At 33.0% G+C, this 15,429-nt stretch overlaps 4 protein-coding genes across 4 annotated transcripts; 1 reads left to right on the top strand and 3 right to left on the bottom strand.

Moving 5' to 3' along the window:
• Nucleotides 1-1,207: 1,207 nt before the first annotated feature.
• Nucleotides 1,208-3,689, bottom strand: PHYBLDRAFT_128748 (hypothetical protein). The gene is made up of 5 exons (XM_018429239.1): nucleotides 3,362-3,689; nucleotides 3,099-3,239; nucleotides 2,785-2,918; nucleotides 2,234-2,446; nucleotides 1,208-2,081 (listed from the first exon to the last, which is right to left on the bottom strand). The coding sequence occupies exons 1-5, from the start codon at nucleotides 3,621-3,623 to the stop codon at nucleotides 1,704-1,706; spliced, it is 1,128 nt and encodes a 375-aa protein (XP_018283944.1). The 5' UTR covers nucleotides 3,624-3,689; the 3' UTR covers nucleotides 1,208-1,703.
• A 1,765-nt stretch (nucleotides 3,690-5,454) lies between these two features.
• PHYBLDRAFT_175646 (Homeodomain-like DNA binding domain-containing transcription factor) lies at nucleotides 5,455-6,958 on the bottom strand (the record flags this gene model as incomplete). Its single annotated transcript, XM_018437537.1, has 2 exons — nucleotides 5,455-5,474; nucleotides 6,622-6,958. The coding sequence occupies 2 exons, from the start codon at nucleotides 6,956-6,958 to the stop codon at nucleotides 5,455-5,457; spliced, it is 357 nt and encodes a 118-aa protein (XP_018283943.1).
• Nucleotides 6,959-9,775: 2,817 nt separating this feature from the next.
• PHYBLDRAFT_175644 (hypothetical protein) lies at nucleotides 9,776-10,505 on the top strand (the record flags this gene model as incomplete). Its single annotated transcript, XM_018437536.1, has 2 exons — nucleotides 9,776-10,177; nucleotides 10,386-10,505. 2 exons carry the CDS (start codon nucleotides 9,776-9,778, stop codon nucleotides 10,503-10,505), a joined length of 522 nt encoding a protein of 173 aa, XP_018283942.1.
• A 425-nt stretch (nucleotides 10,506-10,930) lies between these two features.
• Nucleotides 10,931-14,767, bottom strand: NDE1_2 (NDE1, mitochondrial external NADH dehydrogenase). Its single transcript, XM_018429238.1, has 21 exons — nucleotides 14,724-14,767; nucleotides 14,547-14,621; nucleotides 14,422-14,472; nucleotides 14,264-14,281; nucleotides 14,140-14,154; nucleotides 14,012-14,072; nucleotides 13,916-13,948; nucleotides 13,644-13,741; nucleotides 13,452-13,496; nucleotides 13,234-13,386; nucleotides 13,076-13,161; nucleotides 12,657-12,842; nucleotides 12,473-12,533; nucleotides 12,259-12,352; nucleotides 12,118-12,180; nucleotides 11,931-11,989; nucleotides 11,798-11,830; nucleotides 11,576-11,646; nucleotides 11,412-11,503; nucleotides 11,256-11,315; nucleotides 10,931-11,126 (listed from the first exon to the last, which is right to left on the bottom strand). The coding sequence occupies exons 1-21, from the start codon at nucleotides 14,737-14,739 to the stop codon at nucleotides 11,084-11,086; spliced, it is 1,413 nt and encodes a 470-aa protein (XP_018283941.1). The 5' UTR covers nucleotides 14,740-14,767; the 3' UTR covers nucleotides 10,931-11,083.
• Nucleotides 14,768-15,429: the final 662 nt, after the last annotated feature.

The following is a 15,429-nucleotide window of genomic DNA, read 5'->3' as shown; positions in this document are numbered from 1 at the left end:
CTTGCCTGACAGATCTTCTTTTGTGTCATTGTCATATCAAAACAAGCATTGTAGATGACCGAAACCGAAAAAGGAAATAAGAAAAACAGGCAAGTTACAACAACTTCATAGATAGATATTGACATATAAACTAATACTATACAATTTTGTAATAATATAGAAATTAAAGAAAATCGAAAGAAAGTCTATAATTCTTAGGCCACATAAGAACAAAACATGGCTCGAAATACATGTCCACCTCTGTTGGCCTTTACAACGAGATTCGTCAAGACCCAAAAGAAAACAAAAGAGTGGAAGGGAGTTTTGCAAAGATAACATGGAAGAAGAAGTATGTATAAATAATCAAGGAAATAAATCACATGATTACTAAACAAAAACAAAAATTGTGTATATCCAAAAATTAACAGGATTTACCACATTTAACAAGGACCAGTTTAATCGAATCTTATGGTGGCTGGGTGGCTGGAGGAACGGTTTATAGCTAGCTAGCTGTCCGCTGGAGGCGCAAGTATAGTGTTGTTTACATGACTTTGAAAAGAAGTGATTAACCTATTTTTATATGTGAAATTCACACATATTTAATATCTGAATTTCCATATCTTAATGGGCCGGCCTTTCCCTTTTTCCTTTTCCTTTAATAAAGAAAATACTTGCTGATGACAGCCAATAAACCTAACCCAACCCCATTCACTTTGATTTTTCTGTCTTTCTTTTAATCTGCTAGAATTAGCAGCACTAAAGCTAATATAAGTAATTGATATATACATGTGTATATATTGTCTGTTATACAACAGAAATAAAAGGGTCTTTGACTAAGCTCTTGAAAACCATTAGTAATTAGTCAATAGAGCAACTTATTTTCTGATATATATAACATGGATACATATCTATTAATTTCTTTTCATTTTATTTCTCAAAATCAAATCAACTTCATTTTGCGGCTAGTTAGTTATTGGGTTATTTAGCTGTCGTTGTTGTTGTGGTTCTATTATTCACCATGTTTATGTATAGTTGTATATATCTGTATAAGTTTGTGTTCATTTGTGTGCGCTTGTGCACATTTGTATGTGCTTCTGTACGCCTATGTATGCTAGTGCTTTTTTTTTTTTTTTTTTTTTTTTTTTATAATCTTTCTAAGCAATTGCCCTGCAGTATGCAAGGTTAGTACGCGTGCTAACCAAAAGGTGTGTTAGTCTGTAGTTTGTTTACATTTATGTACATCTTTTCCTTCCCTTTATTTTTATCTTTACTTTTGTTATTTCTTGCTTTGTTTTGGTTGTATTTATAATTAAATAATGATAGCATAAACCAAGTAAATTCAAATAATACTAATAATAATAATAATAACAATACAGAAAGCTAATATAAATAATCATATTAAGGTTAAGCAAATCCAAAGGAAGGTTAAATTGATATATAAATATATCCAAGATAAGCAATTATTATAACTATTATCAAGAAAAAGGGTATGGGAAATATGGCAGGAAGTAAGCTCAAAAAGAAGTTCTTTTAAAGAAAAATTATTTAGATTATGTTATGCCTATTATACTTATTATTATTATTATTATTATTATTTTGTGAAAAAAAAACAAACAAAAGTTGGTGGGGGGGGGGGGTTATTGGTGATGGCGGTTGGTGATGGCGTGAATGTTAAGATAAATTATACATACATATAAATATATACATATATGATTTGTTTTTTTTTAAGCTGTGGCGGGCTTCTTGGCAACAAAGAAGAACATTGGAGTAAAGAGGTTCTTCTGGGCACCGGCAACAAGAGCATCAGCAGCAACCTCAAGGAAGCTCTGGGTCTCGACAGTACCCTTGGGGGCAAGACCGACGGCCTCCAAAACACGGCACATGTTGGTGGTAGTGAAGCGACCGGCCTTGGTCATGGCCAAGGTGGTCAAGACATCACGAACGGTCTGGCACTTGCGAAGATCACCCTCGAGAGGGTAGAACCAGTGGATAGGGTCTCCCATGGCAGCAAGATCCTGGTGAATCTCGATCTCAAATCCAACGTTCTTCAAAGCCTGGAGGCACTCTCCAATAGGGCGCATCTTGGGAATACCGTTACCACGCTATATACAACAACAATTATTATTATTATTATTATTTAAAAGATAAATAAAGAATAGAAATGTTTAGTATAAGTGCTTATGAGTGTGAGTGTGAGTGTGAGTGTGAATGTAGTTCTTTAAACACACACACACAAAGATATTTAGTTCTTTACCTCAATTCCGTGGGCAATCTCACGGTGCTGGGCATTGTTCTCATCATAATCGTCAGACATACACCACTCGTAACAACCAAAGGATCCTCCGGGCTTCAATACTCGGAAAATCTCACCATAGACACCCTCAAATGTAGGTGCGTGACAGGTGGCTTCGATGGCATAAACGGCATCATAAGAGTTCTCCTCAAAAGGTATCTCCATAAAGTTACCCTAAGTACATGATACACATACACACAAAGAAGTTGTCATGGTTAAATACAGCTATATATATATATATATATATATATGTTTGGGTTTGTTTTTTTCTGCTACACCAGAATCTCCGATTATTTTTTACAAAGCTTTGCACGAGCATTTTCACCAATTGTACAACCCATCAAGAAGTGGTCTGTACTTTTTGTACCAGTAACCCTTTTATTACATTTCTTCTTCTTCTTCTTTCATTTTCACGTGATTGCTTCGGTCTATCTTTAAGCCCATAGTCCTTTACTACCAACTTGTCTATCTACCACTCCTCATATTCCCAAGTTTATATTCATAATATTTACCTTGACAAAGTCGGTCTGATCAGCAAGACCCTCCTTGGCAGCATAATGGAAGGCTCTCTCGATCTGATAAGCGTTGTTGTTGAGGCCGACAATGTTGGCACCTGTAAAGTGAGCAATCTCACGGGCAGGTCCACCTATTATTATTATTATTGTTTTTTTTTTTTTGAAAACAAAGATGATTATCAGTTTTGTGAGATCCAAGCACATATAACATAATCTTCTTCTTTATTTCCATGTTTTATCCTCTATCCTTTTCTCTTTTTCTCTCTAAGCATATATATATACTTCTTTAAAAACAGAAAAAAAAAACTTACCAACACCACAACCAACATCAAGAACCTTCATTCCCTTCTTAATTCCAATATTGGCAGCCAAGAAGTGCTCGTGACGGGCGATGGCACGGAAGAACTCCTCTCCAGGATAATAACGGCAGAAATGGAAACTAGTTCCCCAACCTTAATAATAATAATAACAACAACAACAATAAAGAATTAACAAACCGTTTTCTTTTTCCTCTTCTTTTGGTTCAATGGGCTTTTCATTATTTATAAACAAAAGTATATATATATATATTTACCGTATTCATAAAAGTCGGTAGCCAAGTTATAGTACGAGTTTACCAACTGGGTATAGTTGCCCAATCTCTTCTTCTCATCCTCCTTGGTCTCGACATCAGACTTCTTCCACATCTTGAGGTAAGTATCAGTGGCGACATTGTGGACATCGGCGTTCTTTGACTTGAGGTTAGCAATAAGACCAGACTTGATCTTCTCGCCGTGAAGGGCACGAGCAAAAGCAATATCCTCAGAGTTGACAGCAGAAACGGTGCTTTGGGTCATGATGAAAGAAGAGGAATGAACAAAAGATGATGATGAACCCTTTTTTTTTATTTTATTTTATTTTATTTTATTTTATTTTTATATTTTAATTATTTATTTATTTATTTATTTATTTTTTGTTGTATATATATATATAAATTATATATAAATATTTTATCACTTTAAAATTTCGTAACTGGACACAAAATCCAAGTATTTTATTATTTCGCGTTTCTATTGGAAGACTAAAAAGGTTGTGCCAGAGCGTTACATATTTTGTTGTATAAAATATATATATGTATATGTATGTATGTATTCCTAAATACAACAACACAGCACAAAATAGCACAAAATAGCACAAGATATGATAGTAGCCTATAATACAGTTCAGTATACCACAGCACATTACAGTACATTACAGCATACAAAGAGAATAATAGTAATAATAATCTGTATCTATTCAACAAAAAAGGGAGGTTCCACAAGCTTGAATCTGTCTATTTGACCGCACATTTCTTCTGTCTCCGCATCCGGATTGTGTCGGTAGTTACACCGCGGAACAAATAGGGTAAGAAAAGAGGGGTTTTTCACCTTGTGAACCAGAAAAAATAAAAAATAAATATCATACACATGAAAAATAAAGAAGTAAAGAAAGAAAAAGACAGCCTTTTGATGCACCTACCCACCCGCCCACATATAGGAGAGAGATTACCAATAACCAAACACATCGTACAGGTACACTGTAGAGGTACAAAAGAACACCGATAATACGAATGATAAATAAGTATCCGGCATTTGCTACTGAGACCTTTTTTTATTTATTTTTTTATTTGTTTGAATCTCTGTATATTGATAATAAACCTATTTATACAAAGTCTATTTTGTGTCATTAATCAGTAGCTTTCTTTCTTACTATTGATATTGGTATTTTTCATTAGTTAGTTTGCACTACAGTTTGTCGCGGTTTCTATTTTTTTATGTTCTTAAAAAGAAAATCCACATTTGTACTTCTTTGATACAAAGACAAAGAGAAGCCTGTACAATATTTCGGGTTTCTCAACAAGTCAAACCACCTGCACTTATACGTTTATACATTTTGCTTTGCTTTATAGAATGAAGCTATTTGTGATATTCTTTTAATTTACCTTATTTCATTTTTCTACTATATTTATATTTGTCTATTAAAAAGAAATAACTACAGAAGCAATCAAATATTTTGAATGTCTTTAATCTCTAAACACATTCATAAAAGATAAAAACATAGACGTCTTTTGTACTTTAATTTTTTTCTCTTTGGGTTGAATATTATTTAAAGCAAGAATATACCCTATGTATGCGTGTACGCATGTGTGTACGTATGCATATGCGTATACGTGTATGTGTGTGTGTGTGTGTGTGACACGAGTTGAAATTACGTATTCCTTGGGATTTGCTTTTTTATTTCCTTGAATACATATATCTTCTACGCGTATACAATGTAATATGTATACGGTTCATAGTAAAGTATCTCCCAGGCATTTAATTAAAAAGAAAGGAAGAAAAACTTGTATATATATAAGATATTGTCTTTGTACTAATCAGTTCAAATATTTGTGCTACTAAATAGCCATGCTATTTTCTTTTATAAAAAATAGGAATAATAAAAAAAAATCTATGTATTTTAATTCATGATAGTAATATATATATATATATATACCTTGCTCTGAAGCCTACCTCGTCTGATATTAAGTTATTGCTTTGCATAGAATGATCAATCGGTGTCATGTACTCAGGATAGTATCAGAGTTAAAAGAGATACCACCAATAGGCTTATAAAAAAATAAACATAAAACCAAAATGAACAGTCTAAAATTCAGTCAACGTACAGCTCATCTATACACACACATATATATATATATATGTATGTATTAATTCTTTCTTTATTATTTTGGTTTAAATAAAGATATCAAAATTGAAGAAAACAAAAACAGTTAAAAAGAATCTATATAGATTGTCAATTGCTCTAAAGAAAATCAAGTTTAAAATAAAATAATCAAGAGAAATGCAAGGGACCAGAAGATATATTTTATGAGAGATGCGATAAAAATACACTGGCAGAACAAAGACAATACACTCGAGTGTAATAGGTCATTGGACGGTCTTCTAATTTTCAAAATTATTTTTCAAGCATATTATGGACAATATTTTCTTTTCAATAATGTTGATAATAAAATGTGCTCAGAATAAAGCAAAACTTAGAGAAAACATAGTTTATTATATATATATATATTTAAGAGAAGAAGTATAAAGCTCTAGTAATGAGTTGTGTCACCACCTCTCTCGATTACTTCTTTAAACCTATCTGGCATTCTGGCTACCAAAGTTTCCAGAACTTGAAGTGGTATCTCCAACCATGTCTTGTGGATTACTGCTTCAAGTTCTTTCACATTGGTTACTTGTGCTCTGTTCTTGCGAAGTTTCCTCGCAAGATGAGCCTAAATATGCTCGATAGGATTAAGATCTGGGCTCTGGGCAGGTCAAAAATCAAAGCTATCTATTAGACACCTCTCTTTTTTATACCATGTGGCATAAGCGCCCGTGTGACATGGTGCACCATCCTCTTGGAACAAAAACTGTTTGTTATTATCTCTGGACAGTTCCTTGTACCAGGGGAAAAAGTACTGAGCCAAACAGTCGATGTACTTGACTTGATTGTTTCCTTTCAATGTTACTAAGGGGCCAAGACCATCACCCCAGAAACAACCCCAAATCATAACGGAACCCTTACCAAACTTGTATGTTTGGACAATATAGTTCTTGTCAAACCTCTCGCCAGGATTTCTGATGACTCTGACTCTTCTATCATTGCCAACTACCATGAATCTGAACTCGTCTGACCAGACAACTGACTTCCACTGCTCAACGGTCCAATTCACTTTGTTAAGGCACCATTTCAGCCTGTTTTCCTTCTGTTTCTCAGTCAACCCTGGCTTGCGAGCTGCTGAGTGAGAATTGAAGCCAAGAAGTTCCATGTTCTTACGGAATATAGTCATGCAGATAGGAATTCCCGCATCAACTAATCTCTGATGCTGAGCCACAATTGACACGAATGGCTCACTATGAAATGAGCATACCATCGCAGATTGTGTTCTTTTTGTAACCTTAGGTTCCCTTCCTAGACATGTCAAGGGCTTGAAAACACTTTTATCTCTGAAGGCTTTCACTACATTTCCAACAGTGCTCTTCAGAATGTCAAGGGCTTTAGAGATTTCTTCATATGTAGCATCCTTCTCCCATTGACCTATAATTCGGCCCCTAATGAATGCATCTAACTCTTGTCTTTTGGGTTTTGTGATGCTAGAAGTTGGTGGAGTCATTTTATGCTTTTGTTTTATTTGTTTAAGAGTTTTTAGTGGTTTTACAAAGAAAAGAGTATTTTGATAATGCATAAAAAAAAATCAAAAAATCAAAAAATCTGTGACTGTCTAATGATCTATTACACTCGAGTGTATATTAAAGCTAGTATTTTTAGAGAAGCATGCAATATATTACTGTAAATAAAATATATTGTTCCAAATAGTATAGTTTGTACTTCTTTAACAAGAAATGAGAAAAACAATTGATTTTAATAGTCAGTTTGCTATCTAAGTCGAACGTCTATATTTTCGAACGTCTATATTTTCTGGTAGATGGTAAAGTATTAGCCGAAATTGAGGCTTATCTACCAGAAAATAAGACAAAAAATACAACTACCAGAAAATAAAAAATGCGATAATTTGCTAGGTCGTTTTGAAAGTTGTTTTAATTTACAAAACATTTCTTTGAGAAAAAAGCTAGATAGTTATAATTTTATTCTTGTGTATGAGATCTGCGAAGATGAACTTCATATTTGTTTTTTATAGACTGAAAGATTTGTAGAGAGCGTTGATATGCATCAAACAAAGTCTGACCATCATCTTCAGTCATATACTGTTGCATAGTCAGTAGATCTTAGTTTGCATACCGAAGTGTTTGATTGATGTCAATACATTGCTGTATAAAAGCAGATGTACGACTGATAGTTGGTGTGATTGTAGCTGTTTCAGAGGTAGAGACTGGCTGTATTACGTTTGTACTTGTGACAGAAGGTGGAGAGAAGTAGAGAGATCGGTTTGTATGCATTTTAAGCAAATACATATGCTTACAAGGTTTATATCTTTGCTGATAATCAAAGCAGGTGCACGAAATAATCAAGTTTGGCTCTGCAACCTGAACGACATATGCTGTATTTTCATTTACAAACGACCGAACTTGCCAATTTACATCTTCTGCAGTACCAGGAGCAACAATCATCATTTCCCTGTCATCATCATCGACTTCTTCAGCTTCCATCTCACGTATTCTTTGTTGTCTAGTAAAAGAACTCATTGGACCATTGTTTGACATGACGCATTCGTATTCTTGGGTGAGATAATACTCAACATCATGTACTAAAACAAAAACAAGCTTATCAAGTCTCTTGTTTCTAGATCTTTTCATGAAAACTGTTTTTAATTGATTGTGCCAGGACTCGATATAGTTATTTGTGAGCATATAGGAGAATTGTCGTTCATGGTATGCTCTACTCCAGATCTTAAACTTTGCTTCTGTGCACCAGTTTCTCTCAAAGTAATCCAAGAAGCTTTCTTGGTCGTCAAAGTCTTCTTTAAACTGTACAATTTTATGATGAAACTCGTCTATGTCTTCTTCATAAATGATCTCTTGCAGAGACTTCATCATCACACCACGTAAAATTCGTGCCTCTGATGGTAAGGATCCAGGAATCTTCACACTGTCAGATAACTTTCGGTTCCATGCTTGGGTTACATGAAAGATGCAAAATTGAATGGATGTTGCAGGGAAAGTTGTCTGAATGGCGTGAACTTCTGCTGCACAACAATCAATAGTAAATTGCTTTGGGTCAACAAGCAAAGAAGATCTCTTCAAGAACTGCAGCCACTGCACAATGGGGCTTACACCTCGATCATTGGTTAACATAAAGGCAACAGGCCATCCTCTACCAATATCTTCATCACGCACCAAAAGGGTATAAAGAATCTCATTCACGTTGCTAGAGATTGCATGAGTAGCATCCAAACAGAAAGAAGTTGCAGTTTTCATTTTTTCTTGCTGAACGGGTGACATAAAACCATATGCAAAGGCTGATGGATCTGGAGAATATGAAGTATTTGCCTTAAAGATGTTGAAGTTTAAGGCAGAAAGTTTGTTGTTCATCCAGATTAAGAAAGAAGTCATTTGATCTTAATCATAATGATACAGCTTTTTATTGATCTATTACAGAAATATATTAAAGTAAATGCTATAAGATATATTATTTTTAAAGCTTACTTTGTTCATCAAATTCCAGATATCATAATAGTTAACTTTTCTTTCAGACTTTCTACCATATCGATCTACAGCTCTCAACATATCAATTCTAATTTGACTAGCAGATTTTGACGACTGTTCTAATTGCTGAGCCAACTCGTGAAGATATTTCTTTGCAAGAGGAAGGGTGCAAATGTCACTACGCATATCACCAGGAGTATGCTCTGCATGATCTTTTGTAACAACAAATTCATAAAACTCGGGTGTCTTAAAGAATCCTTTCACATGAAGAAGAGCAGGACACTTGTTTTTCTTTGTTTGCTTTTGAACCACACGCAAAGCTGCCTTAGATTCATAGGTTCCCCAACGATGACAGGAATACTCCTGAGAAAAACACAACTTAATACCAGTTGCTTTGGCTTCTTCAGCAGTAATGTTGGTGGGTTGCTTATTGGTGTTATGAATGACCCACTTGACTGCACAAGCTTCCCCAATCTCTGTTAAACATTCTTTCCACTCAGATGTTTTTACTCTAATAATATTTTCTAATCTAAGTGTCATCACTTCTGGAACAGAAGAGCATTCCAAGGCTTGGGAGATTGTTGCCAAAGTGTAAATGGTTTCGTTAGATTGAGTGTTGTTGATTGACATATTTGGTGAGAGTGTGTATTTTAATAAAACGCGTAATTTAATGGATATAGAATATCTGTTTCAAATAAACAATTCAAAAACAAAGAAAAGGATTGGCAGTCACCATTTCGGTTAATATTTTATCATCTACCAGAAAATATAGACTTTCGTATTTCATTTGGTGTGAGATTGAAGCCATCCACCATGCCTTAGGGAATATGGATGAGTGGTTTCACGAGGACAATCCACGATCTGTTGATGGCCTTGGCTATGATCGAAACGGCGTTGAAAGAGTTTTTTTTTTTTTAAAAAAAAAAAAAGGCTCGTCAGGTGAAGGTAGGGTGGTCGTGGATAAGACAGTATACGGCGGCAGAAAACAGCCAAGCTCTCTTATGTCGATGCTCAAAGGCATCGCTAACCCGTATCTAAATGTAAACTTTGACATACTGCTATTAACAAAAGTCTTTGGAATCCAATCCGTCAAAACCAACATCATTTCCAACATCATTTTGTCGGAACTTAAATTACAAGACAATGGCGTTTCGTTTACCAAAGAAGTACGATCGGCTGAAATACCAAAAATGTACGCCCAAGGACACAAATGGCTCAAGGGGTTTGAGGTAATATGTCACTTGTTTGCTGCTCTTAAAGAGAAACATGAAGAGCACGGCGCAATCTTGGTTGTCCCTCAGTAATAGCATCCGTAGAAAGCTTGAGTTTTGAACATGAATCAAGTTGATGAATAATATTGTATTCCAGAGATACTATTCGTCTATTGCAATGATAAAACTTCACGCTATAACTAATATATATATATATATATATCAGTTCTGGGGAACTCATTGTGGGGAGATAATCGAAACTAGCTCAACATATGAGACATATGGGATATTTCATATCCATGTAAGATCACAATGTAACTCAAGCTTAAATACTCACAGAGAGTAGAAATGTTGGGATCCCTAAATATAATAAAAAAAATTAGATGGTGTTTTTAAAGTAGCAAAGGAAAAGCGAGAGAATGTAGTAGTATTTAATACAATAGAGCAAAACAAAAACAAGCCCCGAGATTTTAAGCTTTACATTTGGTGATAGGTAGTGGTTTCAAGCTAGAATTTTATCATTGGGCAATTGATGGCAAACGGTAATACCTTTAGTTTGATATAGCAGAAAAGAATGTATTTACGTGTGTATTTATATATTTATTAGAGTTGTCAATAGATATTGCAACAATATACTTTTTAGTTCAATGCTTTTGGTGAGTAATGTTATGGTTGTATATATGAGCAATAGATACATGTGTGAAGTATGATTTCGAGTGTCTAGAATTGGATACTCGAGTAAGTAAACGACATTGCACAGATTATTTGATTACTCTTGTAAACTTGGTTACTGTTGTTTTATTTTGGTTTCATTCTATTGAGAACATATATATTCTACTTTTGCTCTATTATGATTTTGCTGTCTAATATTCAAGTGCCACTTTTTGTTTTGTCTCTAATTGGCTATGGTTATGAGTGTCTACTTTAGAACCGAGAAATATCACGTCCAAATACCCAAGTCAAACACCTACAAAAGTTTTATGTTTTTATGTAAGCAGCATTAAATATATTTAAATTTAAAGATTCTGCGTATTTTTTTTTATATATTTTTTAATAGAAACCAGTACAATTGAAAAAATAAAGATAAACCACATACCAATACATAGGAATTAACATTTTGTTTCTTGCACTGACACTCATACTCAAGTAAGCCGATCTGTTTTATATATATATATATATATAATTGGTTTTATGGCAAAAAGTATCAGTATGTATATTCAAGACAAACATCGTGTGTCTATATATTTTTTACCTCCAAAACATCCATGCCATGTGTCCTCCTTCGGTTGCCTTTTCATGAACTGGTCTCATATCAACAACAGCTTGCCATGACCCGATGTATGCCTATCATGATAAACGTTTCTTTGGTTTAAAAATACGTTTAAAGATAGATGCTTATATAGATATTCATATTACCATTGATCCACGATTCTCAAAACTAAAACCTTTATCCACATGTGAATTTGATTTCAATGCCGCATTTAGTTCTATTATAATTATAATTATTAGTATTAGTATTAGTATATGTTATTTTATATTTGGGTTTCTTTTTTGTTTTTAATAATTAAAGATAAGTAGGTAAAGTATAATGTACTGCATGCTTCTTGTGTTTTAAAAATTAAAATGTTTGATACAAACCATTGCCTAAATATATAGCCTTCTGACTGGCAACTATATATTTTATTTTTGGATAGAAAACAAGCCGTTAGTTGCACGCACCAGATATTATATTTATAGGCTTTTAGTACTACTAATAAGAGTGAAATCATACCTTGGGCAGTAGCTGGAAGATTATAATCTTTAATTGTAGCACAATCTCCAAGTGCATAACTACACCAAGATATATATGTTAACATCAAGTCTATTAAAAATCTATAGACTATCTAAATATTTTGTGTTTTATATATATATATATATATATCTTTGTTATGGTTATGATAAAGGTTAGTGTTCCTTACATGTTCTTCAAAGGCTCCATTGTTTTGCTATCCAAAACTCTCAACTTCTTATCAGTCAGAATACTACCAAAAAAAATTTATTACTTGTTCAGTTTAATGCTTAGATAGATAAAGAAACCAAGAAAATGGAATATGTTTTACCGGCGAGTTCGAGGGTCTTTGGCAGCTGTCATCATAGACTCCACAATCGGATTTGGCATCAATCCAGTAGACCACACAAGCATACCATATGGAACTAAATATACATACATAAGTATTATTATTATTATTTTGTAGGTTAATTTCACCAACAACAGCAAAAGTAATAGTCGTAGTCGTAGTCGTATTCTACTTATAGATAATAAACAGATTGTACCTTCTCCTTCTTCCTTGATTGAAATCACATCCTTTTTGACTTCAAGTACATGGCTTCCAGGCTATAACAATAAAATAATAATTGATATTCAATATTCAAAAAGAGGATTGTCAAGGTCTCGGAAAATATCGGACATCAACACAGACCTAAACTAAACTAAAATATATAAATTTATATAAATTACCTTGATTTGGATACCATTACGTTCAAACTTCTGGGTAGCGTAATTAGACAGCTTTTGATCAAAGCTTCCCAGGATGCTTGGTGACACATCATAAACTGTCATCCGGGTGTACTCCATTAGTTGCGGATACAATCGGGAAAGATCCTCGGTAATGAAGTCATACAACTCAGCTGAAAACTCTACACCCTAAAAAAAAAAATTAATATTAAAATTAAAGAATTAAACTTTTTCTTATATATATATATATATATATTATTGTTATTATTATTAAACAGGAATATGTTTTATGCGCATTATAGATAATTCTATATCGATTTTGAATCCCCCGCTTTCTTTTCTTTTTTAGATTTTTTAGATTTTAATAATAATAATAGTAATAAAAAGGATACTTGATATTTGATATGCCCGTGTGTACTTACGGTTGGACCACCGCCAACTACTGCAAAATGTAATTTGTTTGCCTTTTCTTCATCTGTAACTCCAGGCTGTGCAGCAAATTCGAAACCTAGAGTAGATAGATAAAAGTGGATAAATGTTTATAGACAAAGATAATAAAAAAAAAATAGAGATACTTTACATTCCAATACTCTTGCACGGATTCTCTGGGCATCTTTGATATCTTTTAGGAAAATACCATATTCTTTCACACCCGGAGTATTGAATGTGTTGGAGTATTCACCAACAGCAATTACCAATTTGTCATAATCCACAGTGAACTTTTCTCCCTTGTCTATTTATTTATATATATTTATTATATATTATCATATAATTAAAGGCCTCAAAACAAAAGCTTACTGTCATCTAGATTTGAGGTACAATGGATCAATTGATTCTCCAGATCTATACAATACAGATAAATGTCAGTCAGTCAGTTGGTTGGTTGGTTGGTTGGTTGGTTGGTTTCTTTTTTTTTTTTTTTTAAAAAAAATAAATAAATAAATAAATTAAAGGTTGCTGCTTATCAAAAGCACGTTTCTGTTTTCATACCAACACTGTTGCACAGAGCTTGGTGGTAATCTACATCTTTGGAATAACCTCGCACGGGCTCTGTGATACATCTGAATTCAAGAGTTCCTACAGCCGTACTTCAAATAAAATAAAAATAAAAAAAGAATATCAATGCTTAAATTCTCACTCCTTGAATAGCTGACGCTTAAACGATTAAGCAAAACCAAGTACTCTCAATGATAATAACTATTATGTAAAGAAACCAAAACCAAAAATAGACTATTGAATATTTTTGTTATTCTAAAAGTTACCTTGCCAAAAGAGGAGTAAAAACAAAATAGTTTCTATACATATGATAAAGATATTAGTAAATATATACGTTCAATCGATGCTATTCTTCTATTTACCTGGGTGAAATAACAGTAACATCATAGTGTTCCTTGTTAAGATCTCTCATCAATTTGAAACCTGTTTAATATAAAATCGAGTTACATCAATCAACTATATTTAATCAATTCTAGACAAGTATATTTACCAGCCCATCCGGATCCTATATAGTTAGATAATTCATTCATTCATTCATTTATTGGTTTAGTAATCGGTTTCATTATGGACCCTAACAAGATCTACAGCATATACACATATAAAAAGATACTTGCCTAGGACAACGATTCTGCCTATTATAATGATGTCAAAATTAGGTCAATTTTTTCTTTTTTTTTTTGGGAAATTCAAAGAGCGTTTGGAAAGAGAGAGAGAGAGAAAGTGGGTTGAATTGAATTGAATTGAATTGAATTGACTGAAAAAAGTCACTTACCATGAGATTTGGCAAGAGTTCTGGTCCTATTGGATGCATTGGCAAAGCTTCCTGTAGATGATCCAAAATAATAATAAAGTATTATTATCATTATTCACCATTGATTAATAAAGAAAAGATATTACTTTGGGTTACTTCAATTGGACGTGTAGATAACGATCGTTTGATTATCAAGCTAGGAAGTCGAATACGAGTAAAAGCTTTTTTTTCATGATTTGATTAGACAATTGTATTTACAAGTTAGTTTTCAAATATGTTTGTATCTCATGCTAATGGCTTGGTATTCTGTTATGATTTGTTACCAGAAAAGTGCTGCATATTGTATGTAAGACAATTAACTAGAAATGTTAAAGAAAGAGAAAGAGAGAGTGTGTGGATGTGTACATAGCATTCAGGAGATTAATACATATATATATATATATAAATATTTAATTAAACTATGTCATCTGATGGATAGCTTAATATATAGTACAATATAATATAAAAGAATTTGTGTGTGCTTGAGGAGAAAGTAGGAAAGACAGAATCCTAAATATTAAAAAAAAATTACATATCGGATAAGCTTTTCTCTGTAGCGCATTGAAAATTGTACCATTTAAATGCTCAACAAATTTAAAACTAATGAATGAATGAAAAAGGTACAAATTCATATCAATGTTTGCGTTTGAGTTGTTGTTTGATTTGCTTAAAGATACACTTATCAGATATGCCTTACTATATATATATATATAATATTATATTATAATGATTTTCTTTAGATAAGCATCTCAAATATTTCAAGAACAAAAAATATTGCACGTTTTCTCTGTTTCTTTATCTCAATGGGCTTTATGTTTGAAAACCCATTGATTGAATTTGATCCAATAGAATATTGTAAGAACAAAAAAGTTGTGATTTATTTTGATACACTTTTTATCTTTTTGGTAAAAATAGACAGTAAATTATTTGCGATTGTGTGTTGAGTGGTTGAGTGGATATGTTTTCGTGTGGATAGAATATAATATAATA

The sequence above is a fragment of the Phycomyces blakesleeanus genome (assembly GCF_001638985.1).
Source record: "Phycomyces blakesleeanus NRRL 1555(-) unplaced genomic scaffold PHYBLscaffold_40, whole genome shotgun sequence".
Lineage (NCBI taxonomy): Eukaryota > Fungi > Mucoromycota > Mucoromycetes > Mucorales > Phycomycetaceae > Phycomyces > Phycomyces blakesleeanus.
This window is presented reverse-complemented; position numbering and strand designations above follow the sequence as displayed.